The following is a 26,203-nucleotide window of genomic DNA, read 5'->3' on the forward strand; positions in this document are numbered from 1 at the left end:
CAAATTCTTCCCCTAATAAAGCTTACATTCTAGTGATTATTGTGAATGGCTTTTATGGTCTCACACACCATACCAGGATGAGTACTGGTACACTGGAACAGATTTCCACTCAAAGATATCTCCAAAGCCAAAAGGAACATAAGATAAAAAACTAGGTGGGTTCAGTTCTAGTGCCCAAAAAATTTCCATACACTTACCTTCCTTGTGGTGAGCTACAGGCCGGGGGGCCTGTCTCTTTATGTGCAAAGAGGGGGTCTTCATGGGCCCAGAGGCTGGCACAGGTCCATTGGTGGTTTTGGGGGTGGCCTTGGTCCCTCCATCCTGTAGCCTAGACACCAACTTCCCCACATCAACCTCAGGGCAAGGCTCCAATTTGCCATCTGGAACATTTCTACTTGGTGACTTCCTCCCAGGATCAACCTCTGCACTCCTCTGTATGGGCAGTTTGAGGTGCTGTGGCAGTTTAGGAGGTTCTACGCTGCTAATGATAGTACCATTGGGTGTTTGATGTTGAATCTCATCTGGGAAAAGTTGGTGCAAAAAAGGAAGTTTAATGATAGCCTTTAAAACCTTTTCACTTTGATATATGCGTACCTATATAATTGTGAAAATCTGTAAACATTTTCACAATGCTACACCTTGTGGTACAAATCTACAACATCCCACAAGATTAGTCTTTACCCGCTCCAATTCATATGTAGTCACAGGTTCCATCCAAATAAGGAATTCAATCCAAGATCCAAGTATGATTTTCATCACCACAATTCAATAAACTACAATAAAACCAGATTGTTTTATACAAAGTGATATGTAATTCAAAAGGGACTTAGAGTCTCTAATGAATTGCATAATTTATCCTTTCTAAATAAAGGCATCAGATAATTCTCACCTGTTTCTCTCAAATGTAATTTGTTAAGATCTCTCAAATTTCAACTTAATAAACATAACAGAGTTTAACTTCTTTCCCTGCTCCCATAAAGAAACCCTCAAATGGCCACTGTATGCTCTTCCCCTGGCCCCTGCAGTCTATAATTTCCTCTGACATTAATATACACTTGTCAGTGAGTCTGAGTCTTACTTACGAATTTTCAGACTCTAATGAGAACTCGGAACCCTTCCCTAAAGAAATTAGCCTACATAAACACAGCCGAAGTTTTGAAAACGAATTTTAATGTGATTCAGAGTCCCCTGACACTGTCATTGACCACTCTCCCTGTCCCAGATCAATAACACCCACTCTAAGAGAACCGTCACCTTCTTTGGTAATAGAAAATCTAACAGGATTTAGAAAACCTTCCAGGATTTAGATCAGGGTTTAGTGGTTAAGACCATAGGTACTGGTCAGCAAAATAAGACCTGAGAGCTGAATCAAAAGACTACAATACCTGGATTTTATTTGGATCCTGTTTTTTTTTTTAAATCAGATCATAGAAAAAAATTTGGACATCCACTAAATAATTGATCTTCAAGAATTGTGTTGTTTTTGGTATGATGAGTATGGTAGTTGTACTTTTTTAAAAAAGAGTCTTTATCATACATACTGAAACATTTACATTTACACAGGAAAGGACATGATGTGTGGTTGGGGAGTAGGGAGTGGGTACAAATGAAAGAAGAATGTTCAGACAAAGAACAACTTGTAGGAATGAAAGACCATGATTTGTCAAAAAAAAAAAAATTAAAAATAAAAAGTCTAATTTGACTTGAACATTTGAGAGAAAAGCTTTAAGGAGCTGGAGATGACCCTTTTAAGTTAGGGTAGAGCTATTGTCATTAAGGCTATGAATGCCACACTCAGGAATACAAACTATCTTTGGGTGCAGAAGTGGCTTTGTCAAACAGGTGGTTTTAGAATAGCCCATTAGTTCATTATGAAAAGCAGACTGGACCAGAGAGACTGGAAGTAGGAAAATCAGCTATGGGAATGCTAATGAGGAAGATCTAAACTGAAACAGCTTCAGCAAAGAGAGACAGATTTAAGAGATGCTGAAGAGACAGAATGGCCAGAGCTTAGATATGGGGATATAAAGGCATCCATGAGGGTGGTGGAAGGATTCACTGAAATGCTATTTTAAAACAGAATAATGTTTGGAGTAATATAATGTGATGCTGCAGGTAAAAAACAGTGGTGAGTAGTAGAAGGATTGGTTTCTTCTTAGAGCAGTGTTCAGACAGGTTATAGGAAATACAACATTGTAACAGGCAAATGAGCTTTAGGATAAGATAATTGGGTGCAAATCACTGTTCTGTCATTGAGTAGCTGTATTAATTGGGTAAAGTACTCATCCTCTCTGGGCCTCCAATGTCTTCACTATACAAAGGAGTCTCACATACCTATGTCACATAAGAATGCTGAGGATTAAATGAGATTATGAATTCATACCCATTTATGATGGCAAGCATCAAAAGCTCCGACAAGTGTTAGAAGGATGTGGAGAAATGAGAACTGTCATCCATTGCTGGTGGTGAAGCACAATGATATACTTCCTTTTGAAAAGAGCCTGGTTGTTCTTTAAAAGTTTTTATAAATTTAAATATAGCATGACTTGCTGGGTGTGGTGGCGTACGCCTGTAATCTCAGCACTCAGGAGGCTGAGGCAGGAGGATTGCCATGAGTTTGAGGCCAGCCTGGGCTACATGGTGAATTCAAGGCCAACCTGAATGACATAGCAAGACCCTATCTCAAAAAGAAAAAAAAAAAAAAAAAGATATAGAATAACCACAGAAGAGAGGTTCTAGTACATAGTGAAGACAAATGAAAACAGACATGCACACAAACATCTGTGCATGAATGCTCAATGCAGCATCATTCATAGCAGCCAAAAGGTGAATACACCTCAAATTGCCATCAAATGATCGATGAATTGTTAAACAAAATATGGTATATCCATATGCATGGCTATTATTTGGCAATGATACTGATATGTGGTACAATATGGATGAACCCTGAATACATTAGAAGTTAGATAATTTGCCATCCACAAAAGACTATATAGTGAGCTGGGCAAAGTGACACAATTCAATAATCCCAGCACTGTGAGAGGCTGAGGCAGGATTGCAAGTTTGAGACCAGCCTGGGAAAGTTAGCAATTTAAGGAGATCATGTTGCAAAATAAAAAAATAAAAAAAATAAAAAGGGCCAGGGGATATAGACCAGTGTGAAGTCCCAAGTTTACTCCACAGTACCGCAAAAAGAAAAACACAACAAAAGTATCATTTATAGGAAATATTCAGATTAGTCAAATTTATAGAGGCAAAGAATAGATTAGTACTTGTTAAGGGCTGGGACGACAGGTAATTGGAAGTTATGGGCTTCTGTTTGGAGTAATGCAAATGTTCTGGAAAAAGATGTTTGTACAAAATATACTAAAACTACTGAGCTGTGCAATTTAAAAGGGTGACTCCTAGGGTATGTGCATTATATTTCAGTCTAAAAAAGTTAAAAAATAAATGTCAATACTAGGTGAACTCACTGAAGATCTGGCACAAGTCATACAGAGAAGCACATTGAAACCCAGAGAGGAAAAGTGGCTAGCTCAAGTTACTGAACAGGCTATTGGTCAAGATGTAATTAGACCTTAGGTCCACTGACACCTGGTACATTCATTTATTATATTCACTTTTTGAGAACTTACTATGTACCAGCTACTGTGCTATGAGAAAAACACTTCTTTCTCAGCAGTGAGAAAATGTTTCTGTAGGTATAGAGCTTACATTTGGGAAGACTTTAAACAAATAAATTTATTCCATAAAAATGCTATTATGCTATTATCCAGGCATAGTGGTACTCATATGTAATTCCAGCACTCAGGGAAGCTGAGGCAGGAGGATCACAAGTTCAAGCTTACTTGGCCAACTTAGCTAGATTCTAAAAAATAATAAAATTTTAAAAAACACAGTTAAAAAATAAAAAAGGGAGGGAGTTGTATCTTAGTGTGAAGGCTCTGGGTCCAATCTCTAGTAGTACCAAAGACAAAACAAAACAAAAAATAAGAGCAAGCAAGAGAGTTTATGATACAACAAAGTATGCAGTCAATGCTCCCTTCCATTTTCTCCTAAATGACAGCTCGCAGCCTCTTTGAGAAAAGTGATCCATTAAGCTAGGTAATCCCTTTCTCTTCATCATTCCTTATACATTCCTTTATTTGCTCTAGAAATGCATAGCAGGAATTTTCTAGGCAATGGTGATGAAATAGATTTTACATTCCATAGCAAAGACAGATAATAGTACATTAATGCGTGTAGCAGGTGATATGAATAAAATAAAACAGTGTATAGAGATAGGCAATGATTGGAGAAGGAGAAAGAATTACTTAACTAGAGTGCTCAGAGAAGCTGTTTATGGGGAAATAGCACTTGGCCAAGATCTGAATGAAGGAGTAAGCCTCATGAAGTTCTAGCAGAGCAATATTTAAGACCAAGAGAACAGCAAATGCAAGGCTGTTTGGCAAGCTTGACACTTACCAGTAACATCAAGACCAATGAGAGTATAGCAGAGAGATCAAAGGGGATGGTAAAGCTGTGAAGTGCATCAACTAAGATCAGAGCGATAAGGAAGTGTCATATAATACAGTGTAATATGCAAATTATATTCTCAACATGAAGAGAGGTCACTACAAGTTTAGAGCCAAGGGAATGATGGGATGTGACTTACATTTTTATTTCTTTCTCAATTTTTATTGAGATATGTTTGTAGTACATAATGACCACATTTATCTTGGGCGTTGTTACATGTACATAACACATCTTGGTATGTTCAGAAGGATGTACATTTCACATGCTGATGTGGAGAATGGATTAGAGGTAGGCAAGAAGGCAAGGAAAGACACCAGATGAGAGACAACAAAGGCTCAGTCAGGAAGGCAACAATGGGAAATGGAAAGATTTATTTAGCATAAATAATGTGCAGTTAAAGCTGATAGGAAGTGTTGAGCAATCAGATGTAGGGGCAAAAAGAAGACTAATCAAGGATGATTCTGAAGTTCTTGGCCTTAGCAGTCAGGTAACTGGTGCTGCCAGTTCCTACATACAAAATTTGAAAATCACCTTCAGCACTCAAATGACATTTAAAACAGATTTATTGAGATCACACAGGAAAATAACAGAGGGAAGAGGGCTGAGAAAACAATGTTTTTTGTTTTTTGTTTTTTTCTTAAAAAAAAAAACTTTGGCCCCTTCCAATATGTTGTAGTTGGGCAAAGAAGTAAAACCAATAGAGAAAACTGAGATGGAATATTTAGTGAGGTAAAAAGAAGTTTATTGTTCTAAAAGCTAGGTTCAATGTTTCAAGAAAAAAGACAGTCAATGTGTCAAATGCTGCTCACTAGCTGGGTATGATAAAAATAGTGTTATGACTTTTAGGTTGGGTCACATGGGGATTATTGGCAACCTGCACAAAAGTAGTTTCAGTAGGGTAGTGAGGGGCAAAGTCCCAAAAAGAATGGGTGTAATTTCCATACAAGCAATTATTCCACATTTGTTCATGTATCTATGTCTCCTTTACCCATGAAGCTCCCTGAGCCAGGGAATATGCCCTAATTTTACTTAATACCCAGAACATAGAAGTTATTTAATCTATATCAGCTGACTTTAAAATCTCAGAACATTCAAGAAGCCTGCTGCATACATATCACTGTGTACTGAGAGCATAGATCTAAGAACACCTTGGATTTTCCACTGGTTCTGTTAGGGATCATGTTAACTTCTTTCACAAATTCATCCACATCCTATCCACTGCCAAAGAACTAATGTCCTCTCTAGGTACAAATTATAAACCTTGTTTCTCTCAGCTGCTTGTAAGCCCAGGGCTAAGTAAGAAAAGTCTATATTTGTATGACGAAAAATTGCTACACCTTATTTCACCCCTTCAAAGTCCTCTTTATGTCTAATCTTGATTTAGAAGCTAAATTTGAACTTCAGTACTGTTGTGCTTGATAGACTGTGTCAACTTGAGGAGTCTAGAGGCTTAACTAAGTGACTCGGCAGTTCTACAGCCTGGGGTGAAAAGACATGCCCTTAACCGCTCCGGGATGTTGTTCATTGTGTCAATTTGAGAACTTTAGAAGCTTAACTAAGTGACTCTGCAGGGAGCCAGGGTCCTTACTTTGTATTCATCTTGAGCCTGTGCAAGAGGAGGGCACAGAGGTTAGGAGTGCTACACACCCCCTGGGTGGGGGGAGCCTGCTTACAATAGAAGGGAGGAAAAGAGGCTTACTCTCCCCCACTTTTTTGCTCTTGCTGCTTCTGCTGTCTTCAGCTGCCATGAACTGTTGCCCTCTGCCATGTGCCACCCTGCCTTGGAGTCAGCTGAGTATGGACTGAAACCTTTACAAACTGTGAGCTAAATAAATCTTTCCTTCCTTAATTCTGGGTGTTGGGTATTTTGTCCCAGCAACAAGAAAAAAGTAACTAAGACAGATACTAACCTTCACTTTCATCCATGGAAGAAGTGTAGAAAATTGTCCTTTCTCGCAGCAAACGCTTTGAAATTGTGATTGGCTTGTGCCTTCTTGCTGCCACTCGAGGTGGAGGTACTGGGGCTGCAGCACTTTCCTCAGGTGGACCTGAATAGATCTGTGGAGGAGTAAGAAAGACAACAAAGTTGTAAGGAGTTAGAAAGACAACTGTCACAAAGGTGACAATGAGAGTAAGTTATACATCTCCTCATACCGCCCACCAACCGATGCCTACCAGGATTACGATTACACATAACATCCCCCATATGAACACTAAAATGGTTAAAGGAATTGGAATTTTCTCAATCATTCCACCTACCAGTAAGATTCTTGGTATCTCTTCCCATTTTCGAGGCACAAGACCTGGTACTCCTCAGTGCAGCAGCAAGAACGTAGGGAAAAGACAATAACCTCAGTCCTAGATGTTCTATTTACTGCTTGCGAGACCTGAGCACAGTACCCAGTTCTCTGAGCCACAGTACCCTTACTGTAACTCGAGGACAGCACCATCTGAGCCTTAGCATCCTCCCTGTAACATGAGGTCAGCACTGTTTACCTCTCAGGGAGTGGTAGGAATCAAATGAAAAGAGTTAGCAGTATAAAACATGTTCATGGGGCTGGGGATTTAGTTCAGTGGCAAAGTGCCTGCCTGGCAAGCGTGAGGTTGTGAGTTTGATTCCTGGTATTGGAAAAAAACAAAAAAACAAAAAACCAACAACAACAAAAAAAATAAAACATGTTCAGTGAGCTAAAAGAAGATATAAATTAAAGACGTTCAACCAGCTTTGAGAATACACACACACAAACAAGTTTACTGAATTAGAGGAAACAATGCAAAATACACATGACCCTTTAGTAAAGAATTAGAGATTATGAAAAGGAATCGAGCACAAATCCTGAATACAAAACCTCAACTGAAAATAATATGGGCAGCAGGTATGACTGAGGAGATACTACCAGGACCTGAAGACAAAGTTCATGTAGTAAACTATGTACTCAGTGATGCCTAAAATCAAGACACAAGGGAAGCTGGAATGAACAGGTGCCACATTACATGACTTAAAAAAAAACCAAAAACTAAAAGTTATAAGAGTTAAGGAAAAGCTAGAAGATGACACTGAATGTATAAAAAATTTATTTACCAAGATCATAGTACAGATGATTTCAAATGTAGGGAACAGAATGAGTATCCAGGTAAATGAGCCATATAGAAGCTCAAATATCCACAACCAGAAAGAACTTCATCATAACACATCACAGTCAAATTCCTAGAAATTCAACACAAAGAGAATACTAAAAGCTGTTAGAGAAAAAATCATGTAACTTATAAGGCCAAGTTTGTCAGCATAACAACAGCTTTCTAAACACAAACAATAAAGATCTAGAGAGCTTGGAGTGAAGTTTTTCAAGCCTTAAAAGAAAGAAAAAACAATATTGATAACCCAGATTACTATATCCTGAAAAATAATCCTTTAAAACTTATGGCAAAATAAAGACTTTTTACAACAAAGAGAACAGAAAGAAATTAATAAGCATAAAACCAGTACTACAAAAAAGTACTCAAGGAAATCCTAGACAGAAGAAAACAAGGCCCAAAGGAAAGAATACATCTAACTGGGAGATTAGTTAAACAAAGGGAAAAAATACAGGAATCAGCGCTAAAAAATTGTGAGCTAAATAAATCTTTCCTTCCTTAATTCTGGGTGTTGGGTATTTTGTCTCAGCAGCAAGAAAAAAGTAACTAAGACAGATACTAGCCTTCACTAAACACCTTTCAATAGTAACTCCCAATATAAACGGTTGTCACTCCCTAATCAAGACACAGACCAGCAGATTGGATGAAAAACCAAAACCTAACTGTATACTGCCTTCAAGAGACATACCTCATCCACAAGAACACACAGATTGAAAGTGAGCAGATAGAAATGATATCCCTTGCAACAGGAGCCCAAAAGCAAGAAGTAGCTATCCTATTTTCAGACAAAGGCGACTTCAACCCAAAGTGCATCAGAGAGACAAAAAAGGTCACTACATACTGATAAAGGGAACAACTCAATAGGATGGGATAATAATTATAAATATATATGTCAAATGTTAGAACACCCAATTTCATAAAATAATAACTACTTGAGATAAAAAAAGAGATAGACACAATGGGGACTTAATCAACCCATTTGAACAAATAGATCAACTAGACAAAAAAGTCAACAAAGAAATACCAGAGTTGAACCACACCATCAAACAAATGATATCTATGGAGTGTTTCACCCAATAATAACAGAAAACGTACATTTTCCTCAGCAGTACATGGACTTTTTTCCAAAACAGACCACATCTTATGTCATATAGCACACTTACATAAATACAAAAATAATTTCCTGTATAATATCTGATCATGGCAGAATGAAACTAGTAATCAACAGCAACAGAAACTATGGGCACATGGAGATTCATACACCCTTGAAAAAACCAAAGGATCACAACAGCAGTTAAGGAAGAAATTTAAAACTTCCTAGAATCAAACAATGGTATGACAACATTCACAAAACCTATGGGAGACAATGAAAATAGTTCTAAGAGGGAAGTTTATAGCTATGAATGGCCACATTAGAAAAACAGAAGAAGAAAAAAGAAAAATAGAGTGATCTTTCCCCAAGAAATCTATTAAAGCACGTCATAGTCCTATAAAAACAAGAGCAATCCAAATCCAAAACTTGTAGAAGAAAAGAAATTATAAAGATAAGAGCAGAAATTAATGAAACTGAGATGAAAAATATACAAAAGATCAATGAATCAAAGTCTCTTTAAAGCATAAATAAGAGTGACAAATCTTACCAAAAGAAGAGAAGACTCATCAATACAATTAGAAATGCAAAAGGCAAAATTATAATAGGAACTGCCAAAATGTAGAAGATTATAAGAAACTATTTTGAAAACTTATATTTCAATAAACAGAAGACTCTAGAAGAAATAAACAAATTCCTAGACACACATGAATTATCAAAATTAGACTAAGATAATATAAAAACCCTGAATAAACCAGTGATAGACAATGAAACTGAGGCAGTAACAAAAACTCACAAACAAAGAAAATCCCAGGATCCAACGAATTTGCCATTGAATTTTACCAAAAGTTCAGTAAAAAACTAATACCAATACTCTTCAAAATCTTCTATGAATTTCAAAGGGAAAGAAAACTCCCAAATTCACTTTTTGATGCTAGCGTTACCTTGATACCAAAACCAGACAAAAACTCAATAACAAAAGAATACTAGAGGCCAATTTGCTTAATGAACATAGATGCAAAAATCCTAAACATGATACTTACAAATAGAATGCAAGACACCATTAAAAAGAACATAAGACATGACCAAGAGAGCTTAAATGCAGGGATGTCAGGAAGGTTCAATATACATAAATCAATCAATATAATATGCCACATAAATAGGCATAAGGATAAAATCACAAGACCTTTTCAATAGATGCATACAAAGCCACTGATAAAAATCTAACATCCACTCATGATTTCAAAAAACCCTCATGAAAATAGGTAAACCTGATAAAAGCTGTTTTATGACAAACCCACTGCCAACATCACATTAAGTGGAGAAAATACTGAGTATTTCCTCTAAAATCAGGAACAAGAAAAGGGTGTCCTCCCTCACCACTCCTTTTCAATATAGTATTTAAAACCTTGGCCATAGCAATCAGGCAAGAGTAAGAAAAAAATGGAAAAAATAGGAAAGGAAGAACTCAAACTATTCTTATTTGCAGATGACATGATTATTTATAGAGAAGACACAGGGGCTGGGGATTTAGCTCAGCAGCAAAGTGCCTGGCTGGCAAGCACAAGGTCTTGAGTTCAATTCCTGGTACTGGAGGAAAAACAAAACAAAAAACAAAAAACAAAAAAAAGTATAGAGAGAAGACACAAAAAACTCCATCAGAAGACATGATTAAGAGACAAACTGAGTAAAGTGGATCAACACACAAAGCTCAATAGCATTCCTGTAAACCAATAATAAACCCACTGAAAAGAATTCAGGAGAACAATTTAATTCATAATAGTAGAAAAAAATTAAACACTTAGGAGCTAAACTAATCATAGCAATAAAAGACCTCTATAATGAAAACTATTGTATCCTGAAAAAAAGAACAAAGAGAACATTAGAAAATGAAAAGCCATTCTCTTTTCCTGGATAGGCAGAACCAATACTGTCAAAATGACAATATTACCAAAAATGATATACAGATTTAATGCAGTTCCAATCAAAATACAAACAGTATTCTTCACAGAACTACAATAAAGTGCTAAAATTTATATGGAACCCGAAGTGAATCAGAATAGCCAAAGCAATCCTTAGCAAAAAGAGGAGAGCAGGAAGCAATCTTGGATTTCAAGTTACACTATAAAACAACAGTAGTAAAAACAGCATAATACTGGCATAAAAATAGCCATGTTCACCAAAAAAATAATATTGAAGATGCAGATACAATCTCTTGCATCTTCAGCCAGATGATATTTTACAAAATGGTCAAAATTATATGCTTGAGAAAAGATAATGTCTTTAACAAATGGTGCTAGGAAAAGTAGTTATCCACTGGCAAGAGAATGACTCTAAACTCATATAGCTCACTCTGAATCAAAATCACATCAAATCAAATGGATCACAGACCTAGATATAAAAGCACAAACACTGAATCAAAGGGAAGATAAAATAGGTAAAACTCTTAAAAACATAGACATAGCCAAGAACTTTCTGAAAGAACTCCAAATGCACAAAAAATAATACCAAAATTCAATAAAAGGACATATAAAATTTAAAAGCTTTGACACAGCAAAGAAAATAATCACTGGAGTAAAAAGGCAATTTACAGAATGGGGAAATATGTCCAGCTACTTCTCAGACAGAAGACTAATATCTAGAATATAAAAAGAACTCAAAAAAATTAGAACCCACTCACACAAAATAAAAGACCAATTAAAAACGGGAAATTGAAATGCAACTGCTCAAAAGGAAAGAACAACTGTGAAGGAGAAAAGGAGAAAAGGAAGGGAAAAGAATAGATATATCTAAACACAGTGTAGCTAACATAATTATACTACTAATTTCTTTTAGTCCATTGAAAAGATTGGTTTGTCAATAACAAATGCTGGAGGAGCTGTGGGAAAAAAGGAACCCTTCTCCACTGCTGGTGGGAGTATAGACTGGTGCAACCACTGTGGAAATCAGTATGCAGAATCCTCAAAAAACTAGGATTAGAGGTCCCATTCAATCCAGCTATTTCTGGGTATTTTTCCAGAAGAACTGAAAACATCATACCACAGCAATATATGTGCACCCATATTTATAGCAGTGCAATTTGTCATAGCTAAATCTTGGAAATAAGCCAAATGCCCATAAACTGAGGAATGAATAAAAAACGATGTACTTTTATACAATGGAGTATTACTCAGCTACAAAGAAAAACTAGAGGCTTTTATAGGTAAATGGATGCAATTAGAGACCATACTCATAAGTGAAATAAATCAGACTCACATGTGTAAGTATCAATCGTCTCCCTAGTGTAAGAAGCTGAAAGAGTAAATAAAATCTGAAAGGGAAAGAAACTGCTCAAAAGTAAAGCACAACTGGGATAAGGGAAAGGAGAAAAGAAAGAAGGAAGGGAAAGAAAAATATTTTAAAGAGAAGAAAAAAAATTACAAAATGACAACATAGACAAAAACAAAACAACACAAAAACAATAAAAATGATACAGGCTTTAAAAAGCAATGTATGTATGTATGTGTGTATATACAGTTAATGATTAAACTTTTTGACCAATTTTGCATGCTTATATGTAGTAATCTGAACAACTAATTTAGAGACAACAATATGCAATATAACAACCATTGGTGAATTCCTACCATCTTGTTTAGTGAAGAAAAAATACACACACACACAAACACACACACACAATAGCTAAGATAATTGTACTACTAATTTTTATTGGTTTATTGAAAGGAACAGTTAATGCTTAACTGATCAATCTTGCATGCCTATGTCTGGCAATCTGGGTAACTACTCTGAAGATAACAATATATAATGCAACAACCATTGTTGACTTCCTGTCATCTTGTTTTGAAATTCTGTATCATTTTTATCCTTTTTGTGATTTGTTGTTTTGTTTTTGTCTTTGGTTTTGTTACTTGGTTTTTGTTCTTTTCTCTTAAAAATAAAATTTTAAAAAAGAAAAGATCGGTTTGTGCTTATATTAGCCAATTAATTTTGCATGCCTACATCTTGTAATCTGAGCAACTACTTTGAAGACAACAATATGCAATACACTAACCAGTGTTAATTTCCTATTATCCTGTTTTGAAACTCGGCATTATTTCTTTTCTATCTTTCTCTCTTTAAAAAACATAAATAAATAAATGGGCAATTGAAGACACTTCTCAAAAAGTACAAATTGCCAATAGGTACACAAAATTATCAGCATCTTTGGCCATTAGGGAAATGCAAATCAGAAGACCACTGGGATTCCATCTTACTCCAGAAAGAATGGCTATCATCAAAAATTCAACAACAAATGTTAGCAAGGCGAAGGAAAGAGGAGCTGTTCTACATTGTTGGTGGGAATATAAACGAATACAACCACTATGGAGAGTCCTCAAAATACAAAAAGTACATATTCCATTCAACCCAGCTATTCTCCTTCTAGGTATCTTCCTGAAAGAATTAAAGACATAATATTACACTAATACATGTACACCCATGTTTAATGACAGCACAATTCACAATAGCAGGCTCTATGCCCATAATTCTAAGTGGCATAAATCAAATACAGGTTAAATGTCACATAGCTTCTCTTATATGAGAAACCCAAAATATACATAACTTAAAGAACAAAATAAAAGAGAGATGGCAGGAAAGAAGGAGGTAGAGTTTACGGAGATGGGAGAGCAATCTGAGGAAGAGAAGAGGTGGGAGATGAGGGAAGAGAGAAGTAAAACTGATCAAGCTGTGATACTGTATATGTACCAATTCCCCAAAATGAATGTAATTATTATGTAACAAACATATAATAATAATAAAAATAAAATTATTAAGATGCTTTGTATGGGTGGAGGTCAGATTCAGAGAAGCTAAATGTACCTACATCCACATATATGCATATGTACTGAATATTTCCTAAATACCAAGGGATCCAGTTCCACTGTTTGTTTCTAGGCAGAAGTGGTTGACAGAATGGTTGACTGGGGAAAAGAGAGAAGAAAACTTATTTTTCTCTCATATAATTTTATTCTTTGAAAATTGCACACAAGGGTGTATTACCTATTCTAAAAATTAAAGCAAAATAAAATTGAAATTCAAAAACAAACAATAACCTTGGATCATATCCATGGTGCTGAAGGAGTGCGGGAAGAACCATGATTAGGATTTTTATACTTTGTCATGTGTACAGAAGGATTTCTGTCTCTCTGGGGAGAATGGCCTTTTCCCCTCAGTGTACATACTTTGAAATGACAAACATATGTGGTAAGAGAGGAAGGGGACTTCAGTTCATCCAGTGTGAGTAACAATGTCAACGCCGATGATTAGTGAGAAATGAAATGTCAGGCCAAGCATCCTGTCAGGGAAGGGTCACCATGGAAATCACATGATTGGAAACATGCAGTGAGCCTGTGTAAAAGCTGGGCAATGAAAATGGAACAATGTGTGAATAATTACAAATTAGTATATATAGCGTCTTGTAGGATGTGAGAAAGAAAGAATATGACATAGCAGGCAGCAGATGAGCACTGAGGCCACCAAATTCTAGGTCATTTTCCTGGTTCTGTCATCAGGATGGAATAATATTCTGAATAGCTACATTTTCATGAGTATCTGCTCCAAGACTGTAACAGTAGTTACAAATAATTCTTTCTGTTCCTGAAACACACCAGGGCCTTTGCACTGACTTTTTCTTGTACCTGGAGTATTCTCTCTCTCCAGATATCCATGTAGATTGCTCTGTCCATTTCCCAGGATTCCAGTCAAATATATTTTTCTCTGGAAGACCTTTCAGGTTAATGTGTATAAGCTTTGATATACTTCTGTCTATACAACACTTATTATCTGCCTTCCTTTTTATTCTTTTGTTTCCTTAGCATTTCTAATCACATTTGAATATAGTTCATATTCTACTTATTTAATTTGGTGCCAGTCTTCTAGAGAGATTTGTAACCTTTATGAAAGTATGTCTGTCATGTTTCCTGCTCAACCTCTGTCATATAGAAGCCTGCATGGAACTACTGGGTCAAAAATAAGCACATTTATAATTATGCTGGAAACGGCAAAATTGCTCAATAAAAAGACCATAATAACTACTTCTTCTTCCAGTGAAGATAGGACAACAGGGTCTAGTTTTAATCTTTTGGCCGAAAATGAGAGAGAGAGAGACAGAGAGAGGAGGAGGGAGAAAAAAGAGAGAGAGAGAGAGAGAGAGAGAGAGAGAGAGAGAGAGAGAGAGAGAGACATAGAGAGGGAGGAAGTGAGAGGGAAAGAGAGGGAAATGAGAATGCAACGATGGGTTTTGAGGCATTAGAAATCTGGCAGAGAAGGAAACTGATCTTTGGGAAAGTGGAAAAACAAACTGGTTGAGCGCTATGATTATTCCACTTAGAAAGTAAAGAGAATTATGTAGGCCGCAGTGCAGGAAGAGAAACCCAAGTGGAGCCTTAGTAGCCTCTCTCAGTTGAGGAGATAGAGTTGGGAGCATAGGGAATGCAAGGAAGTGAGCATTTGCAGGGCAGAGTACCAGAGAGGGGAGACCTTGATTGCTAAAAACTTCAATATGTTGTTGTGAAAAATCAAGAAAGCCTAATAAACAGAGAGATATTTTACTCACAGGTGGGAAAATTCAATATTATTAAGATGTAAATTCTCCCAAAATTGCTCTTACATATTGCATACAACCTCAATACCAGTAAGCTTTCTTGTGGAAATCGAGAAGCTTGTTCAACCTCAGGGCATGATGATTACACTTCAAAACGGAAGCACAGAACCCAAAACACTAGATACTGCGCCAATCTGTGACGTGCACATTACTCCTTCTGCACACCTCTCTCTCTGCATCTTGCAGAGGTGATTTCAGGCCTCCTACCCAGCCCAGCTCACAGCACTCACATACTTCCCACCCTTCTCTCAGTCACTCATCCCTGAGCCACTCCCCTCTCAGGTTTGGCCCTGAGTTGAGACCTTTGTTCTGGTTAGCCACTATTTTGACTGGACTTAGGGTCCCCTTGGCTCCCCACCATTATATATATATAAAATAGAAATTTCCATATATATATGTTATGGTTTATGTCTGTGTGTCCCCCCAAAGCCTCCTGCAGATATGGGGCAGGCTTTTAGAGTTCAATATGGGTGTGAGAGCTGCACCCGCCTGGGAGTGGATAGCTTGCATATGTAAGGGAGAGGAAGGAGCTGCTTGGGGGCATTCCTCCCCCATTCCACCCTGGTGTGTGCTTGCAGCTTAGCTGGGTGCTGCCATCCTGAGATGCAGCTCTCTGCCACGTGCCACTCTGCCTTATAATCCTGCCAAGTAGGGATTAAAACTTCCACGAACTGTAAGCAAAATAAACCTTTCCTTCCTTAATTTTGGGTGTCAGGTATTTTGTCCCAGCAGCGAGAAAAAAGTAACCAAGAATATATATATATAAGTGCAAAAGTCTTAGAATAGCCACAACAATCTCAAGCAAGAAAAAAAAATTTAGAAGTTTGATATTACCTTATTTCATGCCTTATTATAAAACTACAATAATTGAAGCAGTGCAGCATTGGTATCAAGATAGGTGAACATATGAATAGAACAGAACAGAAAACCCAGAAACAGACTCACAGATATATACATGATTTGTTTTTACCTCCAAAGGGAATTTAGTGTAAAAAGAGCAGTCATGTTGATGAAACAATGGGATATACATAAACAATGAGATATGCGAAAATGAACTTCAATCCACATCCTCCACCCTATAGAAATAATTCAAAATGATTTATATCCAAGTGTAAAAGTTGGAAATATAAAAGTTTCTAGGAGAAAAATCTTTGCAACTTTGGGACAGGCAAAGATTTCTTAGATACACTGGCTTACAAAAAAATGATAAACTGGACTTCATCGAATTTAAAACTTTGCTGAGTGTGCTGGCACACACCTATAATCCTGATACTCGGGACACTGAGGCATGACTACTGCCTTGGGTTTGAGGCCAACCTGGGCTACAAAATGAGTTCAAGACCAATCTGAACTACATAGTGAGACTGGGTACCAAAAAAAATTTGCTTTTCTAAAACATACTGCTTAAAGAATGAAAAAATAACCCCAGCTTGTGTTAAAATATTTTCAAATACTGTATCTTATGAAAGACATATCAAAAACATATGAAGGACTCCAAATCCCAATAGTGAGAAAACAAGTAGATCAGTTTTAAAAAAATTATCAAACTATTGGAACTCTGTTGAAGATCACATGGTTGAAGGTGCTTGGGATTCCTTCTGTACCTTCCATTCTGTTCCATCATCAACATGTCGATTTTTGTGTCTGTACCATGCTGTCTGATCTTTGAGAAATAGACCAAAAACTTACATTGGAGGAAAGATAGCTTTTATAACAAATAGTGCTGGTTAAACTGGTTATCCACAGGCAAAAGAATTACTCTAGACACATATCTCTCACTCTATATTAAAATCAAATCAAACTTGGTCAAAGGCCTAGATATAATAACAGAAACACTGAATCTGCTGGAAGATAAAATAGGTAAAACTCTTGAAGATATAGACATAGGCAAGGACTTTGTGAAAAGGACCCCAATTGCACAATAAATAATATAAAGAATCAAAAATTGGGATTATATCAAATTTAAAAGCTTCTGTACAGCAAAGGAAGCAGCCAACAGAGTGCAGTGACAAACTACAAAATAGGAAAAAACTGCCAGGTGTTCCTTAATGGACTAATGTCTAGAATTTAGAAAGAACTCCAAAAAATTAGACCCTTCCTACAAAACAGAAGACTCAATAAAAAAAAGACAACTGAAATGAATAGACACTTCAACAAAGAAGTACAAATGGCCAATAAGCACATGAAAAATAAATGATTAGCATGTTTGGTCATTAAGGAAATGCAAATTAAAAATAATCCTGAGATTCTATCTTACTCCAGAAAGAATGGCTATCATCAAAAATTTTTTTAAAATGTTGGCGAGGTTATAAGGAAAGAGGAACACTTCGACATTGTTGGTGGAAATGCAAATTAGTACAACTATTATGGAAATCAATATGAGATTCCTCAAAATACTAAAAATAGAAATTCCATTCAAAGCAGCTATTCCCCTTCTAGGTATCTTTCCAAAAGACTTAAAGACATCAAACATAGTGATGCCCCTATACCCATGTATATAGCACCAAAATTCATAGCTAAGTCTTGAGAGTGGCTTACATATCCACTGAGAGATGAATGTACAAAGAAAATGTAAAAGGGATCAAGATGCAAACTGTATATTGCACCAGTTTCCCATATGAATACATTATGTATTGTAAACGCCCACTAAAAAAAATTTTACATGTGGTATATATACACAATAGGGCACTATTCCTCCTTAGAAGGATAAATTTGAGTCATTTGTAGGAAAACAGGTGCCATAATGCTAGGGGAAATAAATCAGACACAGAAGGTGTCACATGTTTTCTCTTATATGAAAAACCCAAACTATAAATAACTAAAAAAGAAAAGTAAAAGAGATGTGAAGAAACAGGGAGACAGATTCTTTGGATATGGGGGGAAGACAGGAGAGGAGAGAGGGAAAGAGCAAATAGAAAGGATTAAGATGCACTACATATATGTACCAACTCCCCACAATGAATATATTTATTATGTATTGCAAACATACTAATAAAATAAATGGGAGACTAAGTATCTATGCACAAGTCAGTGGGTGTGTGAATTGTTTCCAGTTTGGGGTTATTACAAATTAATCTGTAATGACCATTTATATACAAGACTATAGCTATATGTTTTCTTTAGATCACATAGGAATTGTATGTTTCACTTTTTAAGAAAGTGACATTTTCCTGACCATCTGGTCCTGGGTATTTCTTCATTTGGGAGATTTTAAACTATAAATTCAAAATTTTAATGGTGATAGGATGATTCAAATTATCTATTTAATTGGTTCATATTTTTTAAAATCAATATCTAAATCAATTTATAAATTAAAAAAAAACATTGGACACTAAAAAGGGTAAATTTAACCCATTCTTTCTTTTTATTGGCTACATACTCTTATTGAATGGAATTCACTCAGCTCTTCCTCTGCTGCTACACTTTCAAATTTTACTCATGCCTTGCTAGAAAAAAAATTGCTATAATGGAAAAAGAAAAACCACTTGAATTGACACTTTGCCAAAGAAGTCATACACATGGGTAACATAAAAATATGTTTGATAACATTAGGTCATCAGGAAAATGCAAATTAAAACCACAATGAGATACCACTACACACTTATGAGAATGGTTAAAATTTCAAAAAGACTGAGTACACCACATTGGGGAGGAGATGGAGAAATTGAAATTGGCATTACTGGTGGGAATATAAAGTGTTAGAGTAACACAGTGGATTAAAAAAATATGACCCAGTTAAATAGATAATTTGAATCATCCCATCACTATTAAAATTTTTAATTTATAGATTAAAATCTCACAATGAAAGAAAAAAAACAAGGACCAGATGGTCAGGAAAATGTTGGCACTTTCTTAAAACATTAAACATACATGTGATCTAAAGAAAATATATAGCTACAGACTTGTATCTAAATGGTCATTGAAGATTTATTTGTAATAACCTCAAACTGAAAACAATGCACACACTCACTGACTTGTGCATTGATAACCAATTGCAGTATATAGGCAGGCTTAGTATTCACTTAAAAAAGCAATAAACAATTAATTTATGGAACAACTGAATTAATCTCAGAATAATCATGCTGAATAAATGAAACCAGAGCCCTGAGAAAGCAAATCCCATGTGATTCTACTTCTACCTCTTAAAAATTCAGATTAACATTTATTGACAGAAGCCCAATCAATGGTTGCCTAAGATGGTGGAGTAGATGAGTCTTCAGGGACTTCAAAGGGACAAGGAAAAACTCTTGGGTGAGACAATCATTCCCTTGATTGTGGCGATGGTTTTCCAGGTGTACACATTTCAAAAGTTATAAAGCTAATTGTTTTAAATATGTATGGCTTATTTTATGTAAATTATTCTTTTGTACCTCTATGAAGCTGTTAAGAATCAATCCCAACAATTTATACTTCTACCAACAGTCGAAGACTGTCTTTTTCTTATGTGTTTAGCAAATAAACCTATTTATTTAGGTCTTAAATGTATTTTCATATACACCTTAAGTATTACTTTATTATTTTTGTGTATAGGTCTATATTCCATTTGGAACTTATTTCTGAATGTTGTATGAGAAAACACACATTGAGTTAGAGATAATTGTAATTTTACTAAATGGATAACTAATTTTCCATATTATACTTCTAGTATAAACCTTAAAACTATCTCCAAATAAGCTTTCCTATGCAAAATAGAAATAGCAGCTATCATGGAAAATAATGTTATGGTGACTTATAAGCATTATAATTTCTTTAAGGCAAAAGTCTTTAAAAATCATTAAGGTAAGCAACAAATTAGGGAGAAATACATTAAACATATATAATTTGACATAATAATATAAAATCAATAAGAGACAGACTGCTAAAACAAAAAAAATGAAAAGCATTAAAAGGCACATACAAAAGGAAGAAAATGAACACCTCATACACATAAAATGAACTCTACCAGTAACCATAAAAGTGCTGCTAGCCAGCGTGGTGGCACATGCCTGTAATCCCAGCACTCGGGAAGCTAAGGCAGGATGACTGCCCCAAGCTCAAGCCCAGTTTAGGGTACACAGTGAGTTCATAGCCAGCTTGGATTACATAGTAAGACCCTGTCCCCCCAAAAAAGAAAGAAAAATAAACAAAAACAAAACTGCTGTAATAGCATTCTCATCACTGAGAAATAATACTCAGCACCCACAATGTAAAGGAAGGGAGGTTTAATTTGGTTCACAGTTTCAGGGGATTCAGTCTATGGTCAGCTGGCTCCAGAGCAGAGACATCACAGTGCTGCATATGGTGGAGCAAAGTTGCTTAGTTCAGGGTGGACACGGAAGCAGAGCATGTGAACAGTGCCAGGAAGGGGTAAGGGACCAAACATAAGATGCCAAGACCACACCTCCATGACCCACCGAGACACACCTAGAAGTATCCTCTACCCATCACTGAGGTGGATTTCAAAGTCAACCAATTTGAGGAGCTCCACCCTAACTGTCACAAGTGCATATAAAAAGAGCAAGGTATCACATTTTGCCTATAAGATCAGTAATTTAAGAAAAATCTCTATTGCCTTCAAGTAGTAAAGGAATGGGTGAAATAGTTTACTAAGCTTGTGTTGAGAATGTGATTGTTGTAGCCATATTGGGGGGGGGTCAATTTAGTAGTAGCAAGCACAGCTTTCCATGTCTTTTTGATTCTTACTACTTTTAGGGCTCTTAATTGAGCAGAAATGCTGACACATATACACACTGATCACTCCCAAGCATCATTCTTTAAAAACACATAAACATCTATTAACATGGGGAAGGCTTCATAAATTGTGGTCTATGTAATGAATGATGAATATTACACAACTGTTAACAAGTACTGTAAATTTATATGAACTGACATGACAAGATTAAATAAATTTTCTAAAGCAGTTTATAAAACAGTATGCATAGTATGATCCTACAATTCAAATAGTGCTTTGCATGTGTACATGTATTTGTCTTTTTTGTTATTGTTGTTTAAGAAAAGGCCTATATTTTTCCTTTTTTTTTTAAATGGCAGCCTGCTGACCTGTGCTCAAACTGAGCTGCTCCTCTGAAGACCACACAGAGCCACTGAGGACCTATATTTTAGGACTCTAACACACTTGATTTAAAATCCCAGCTTGATCATTTACTACCTGTACCATCTTAGATAAGTCATTTAACTTCTCCAAGCCTCAATTTTATAATTGGCTAAAGGGGAGCATGTCTACCCTCCATTAAAACTGTCATAATCAACTGATAAATGTATGCACTTGTCTAGCATAAATTCCCCTTTCCTGTCTCCAGTCTCTTTCCATTTTGTCCAGAATAAAGCGACTCAACTGGACCTAATTTTGTCTCTTGGGGCACATTCCCTGATGTTGGTAGAAATATATTCTTCTTACAACTGTAGGGGGAGCTTGGCATCTAGCAGTAAGAAGTCAGAGATGCTCTTAAACATCTTACAGTGCACAGGGTAATCTCCACAGCAAAGAATTACTTGCCAAGAATGTCAAAAGAGTGCCAAGGTTGAGACAGTCTAGAAAAATGAACAGAAATGGCAAATATCGCGATTACTAATGGGAATGAGATTCAAGAAAATTTTTATCCTGAACGGAATTTCTGAAACTTTGGAAAAGCTCAGTGGGTGCGAGGCAGAATATACACAGAGTATGTTTATTCATATGTCCATCCATCACTTCAGATTCCACAAAAGCAAACATTATTAATGGAGACAAATTCACCATCTGTCATTTTGTCTTGCACAGTTAGATGTTACCCTTGCTGGGCATTTATGATTCTAGATCCCAGGCAGCCCCTTCTGAGACGACCTCACCTCACAGTTCAGAAGAAAGGAAAGTCATTGAAGTGAACTTCAATTTGCTGTCCCTACACTGACAAACTCACTGGCATCCGCACTCATGAACTTACTTATCCCCTCCTCACTTGCTATTTAAGAGCAACTCTACCTGTGCTCTGGATCCCGTCTCCCTCTTTCCTGGTTCCTCAGGGATGTTCCTCTAACATTTGCCTCCTCTAATACACTACTGCTTTTCCAAAGCATTCAAACTAACTGAAATCTCTCCTGTCTGAATGGCTCTTTCCCACATGCCATCACACTGCTTTTCTTCTTCACTTCCCAGCCAGTCTGGCCTCTATTTCTTCATCTCCCATTTGCTTTTCCATGGGTCCCCACCCACACCACTCTTCTGTAACTATTTGCCCACTAATGACCACTAATCTCTCCTAAATGCCAAGTCCTTCATATTTTCCAATTAGTTTTAAGGTTTTTTTAAGCATCTGACAATTACCTATTACCTCTCTAAATATACCTTTCCCTTTCTGAATGGCCACATTCCTACTTCTCTGGACACTGTCCTATCTCTTTCATTGGCTTCCTCTCGATGATTATTTCTCCAGTATTGTCCTCTCAGACCTCTAGACTCAATCATTTTCTCAGCAGTTTCATGCACTTTCACAGCCAGCCCTACCAGATTTCTTCACTTCATTATATACCAAGATATCTAAATAACTGCTCAATAATATCATCTAGATGACACAGAAGTATCTCACACTCAACATTTCTAGAATTAAACACATTTAATTCTTTCCTTGTAAGTAAATGTTTTTTCCCTAAAGCAATGCTAATGCTCAAGCCAGAAATCCTGACAATTACTGTATTAACATACTCTTTCACATCTCACGTCCACTTAATCACCGTGTTCTACCACTTACACTTTCTTCATATCTCTTTAATCTATCCACTTTCTTCACTGCCACTGTTCTAGTTCAGAATCTTGTGTCTCTTTCTGATTACTACAATCATCTCCTAACTGTTCTTTTTGCTACACAGGTGCATAAAGAGTGACCTTTCTAAACTCGAATCTAATTATGTTACTCCCTTGTATAAAATAATTCAGTGGCTCCTCACTGTCTGCAGGATAAAGTCTGAATTTTTAGTTAGCATAAGCTAGCTCCAAAATCTATGCACTGCCTAAAATCTGTAGTTCACATTTCCCCACATTTCCTCCACTCACTTTATGTGACAGCCATACCTGAATTATTAAAGCTTGTTTTATGTTTATTTAGTGCTTTGGGTTCTTATAGTTCTTCAAGTTCTTTGGTCTCTCATTCTTGTATGTATCCAGAGTTCCCTATCTCTAGAACAATTACCCAATATGACAGAGACTATTAATTGCTTTCCATTATCTGTCCTCCCCTTATTCCTCCTAGTAATAGAAGTCACTGAGTTTTAGCTAAGTGCCCACACCTACATTTCCTAGCCTCCCTTGTTGCAAGGTAATTAAGTTTTAAGCAATAGAGTACAAGTAGAATTGATGCGTACAAACTTCTGAATCATGTTATAATAAAAAAAAACTGTATTCCATTCTTCTCTTTCCCATTTCTCTGAGTGGCAAATGGAGACCCATGGCACACCAGTTAGGGCAAGATATAGAAGCCAAGCGGTAAGTATGGCAGAACTGTCCATCAGTCTTGGACTGGTCACCTTGAGATATTAACAGGAGACAAAAATGAACTTCTATCTTACATAAGCCTCTGAACCTGAAGTTTCCTTGTTATAGAAAGACCTTTAAAATAGGTCAGACGGGGGCTGGGGATTTAGCTCAGCGGCACAGTGCCTGCCTGGCAAGTGTGAGGTCATGAGTTCGATTGCCGGTAGTGGGAAAAAAAAAAAAATAGGTCAGATGAACCTCAGTTAATCCGCTCCAGTGGCTTTCAGGACTCAGCTCATGCATTACCCACTGTAAGAAGTCTCTGATTCCTAAGACAGTGATAGGCTTCATTGCCACGTGGTCCCATAGCATCTGATGCATATTTTCACCACAGTAGTTATCACATTATATTCTGAATACTAGTTGGTCAGAATAGCCCACTAGTCCCATGATTTTTCTGACAGCACAGGTTTCTGTCTCATTTATCTCTAGACATTTGTACCTATAAGGATAGGTTTTAGAATGAAATGGATGAATCTTGGCTGCCAAGTTCTTTATGGCCTATTACATAATAGAAAACACACACACACACATACACACACACACACACACCCTTATTCTTTCTTCAACTAGAATTGGGAAGAGTATAACATAAAGGTCAAAGAGCCAGTTTGGAATCAGACTCAGTTGTGTCAAGGCTTTGCCACTTACTAGCTATGTGACCTTGAGCAAAGTCTGTTAACTATAATGAGCCTCAAACCAGAGGCTCTGTTTGTATTTTAAAAGTTCAGTTGCAAAATGAAGATAACAATACCATTTATCTCATAGAGTTGTAATAATTAAAAAACAGACGTAAAAGGTCTAGCTTGGAACATATTAAACACTAAAAAATGGTAACTATTATTATTATCAAGCCTAAATCCATGTTTAAACCCATCAACCTTAAACCCATGTTTCCTTGGACAGAGACAGAAACACATATACTCAGAGGTAAAGACAGGAAGAAAGAAAGAAGGAAGAATAGAAAGAGAAAGACTGAGATTGGAACAATAGGATTTGAAATGCTTCTGTGCTATACAAATCAGGAGATGATTCTTCAAGGTATCTACCAAATTAAATCTTATTTGCCTCCTCTACTTACACAAGTTGCCCACTTTTCATTGACAAGCTCCACTCCTTTCTTCTTGAGAGAGCCCCTCAGTCCTTAAGATGGGTATGGGCTCATGGGTTCATAAGTATCTAGGGTTTGTACTGAAAATTGCCAGTGTCACATGAACAGTGTGTGTCTCCAGGCCCTGTGTGCTCCAAGTAGACTGAAATATTGGTCAGGTGCCTTTTGAGAACCATCCTATCAATGTACCAGTAGGCAGGACTGAAAGAAAGTGATTGGTGGGCTTAAAATCATATTCTGTTTAAATGAGAAAACTCTAGAAGAGCAGAGAGGACAATTCCTACGATGAGTCCTCTGAAATGAAAATGTGGCCTGCATAATGCTACAGTCAACATGGACTGCAACATCCTTCCCAAAGCTGGCCTACAGATGTAAACCATAGAGCCAAGCTTTAATGTGGAAATACTGGCAATTACTGAGGTAGGAAGAATCTATTTAGCTCTCTTTCCGTTCTGTGGGCCCTCCAGAGACCTCACTTCACAACTCCTTTTTAATGAAGAGCTTCAACCTATGTGGCACTGCTATTTTGAGGGAAAAAAAAATAGAGCAAATGGCCCTTCTTGCTCATTCACACTCCAGTCACGCTGGTCCTTTTGCTGTTCGGCATGCCAAGCATACTTTTGCCTTAGGGCCTTTCCACATCGTTTCCACTATTCATAGAACTGTTCTTCCTTAAGATATCCACCATGGCTTGTATCCTTACTCTATTCAGTGATCTGCCTAAATATCACAATAACAGAGGCCTTCCCCGAGCACCTTAAATAAAATAACAATGCGTTACCTTGACTCATTTTTTTTCCAGAGTTCTCATGACCACCTAATATATCAAATTGCTTATCATCTATTTCTCTCTAGTAGACTATATTAAGACTCACATAAAAAGGGGCCTTTGTTTTGTTTACAGGAATATTCACAGTGCTTAGAAGTTTGCTGACATGTAATAACAATTTAGAAAATATTTACTGAATGAACGTATACCATTAATGCCCATTTAGGACCGTCAACTGCAGACACAACTTGGAGCTTGGGGAAAAAATGCAGGGAAAACACAATATGTAGTTTCTTTTAACAGAGGGGAAAGGAAGAGAAGATGAACCCAACATTTCCTGACATACTATTGGCAGCCCAATTTTAATAAGAAAACTTTTAGAGCTGAAAATGGAATTAAGAGAGGCACAAGAAAAAAAATTCCACCTGCTCTACTTAATT

At 36.6% G+C, this 26,203-nt stretch overlaps 1 protein-coding gene across 2 annotated transcripts in view; it reads right to left on the minus strand.

Moving 5' to 3' along the window:
- The window catches only part of Ophn1 (oligophrenin 1), a 442,504-nt gene that overhangs the window by 22,764 nt on the left and 393,537 nt on the right, over nucleotides 1–26,203 (minus strand). For both annotated transcript variants that reach the window (XM_005401585.2, XM_005401584.2), the window contains exons 20-21: nucleotides 6,426–6,573; nucleotides 198–521 (exon numbers count right to left, since the gene is read on the minus strand). In XM_005401585.2, coding sequence (XP_005401642.1) covers nucleotides 198–521; nucleotides 6,426–6,573 — 472 coding nt within the window. The remainder of the gene's footprint in view (nucleotides 1–197; nucleotides 522–6,425; nucleotides 6,574–26,203) is intronic.

Source organism: Chinchilla lanigera, unplaced genomic scaffold (assembly GCF_000276665.1).
Source record: "Chinchilla lanigera isolate Chin_1 unplaced genomic scaffold, ChiLan1.0 scaffold00074, whole genome shotgun sequence".
Lineage (NCBI taxonomy): Eukaryota > Metazoa > Chordata > Mammalia > Rodentia > Chinchillidae > Chinchilla > Chinchilla lanigera.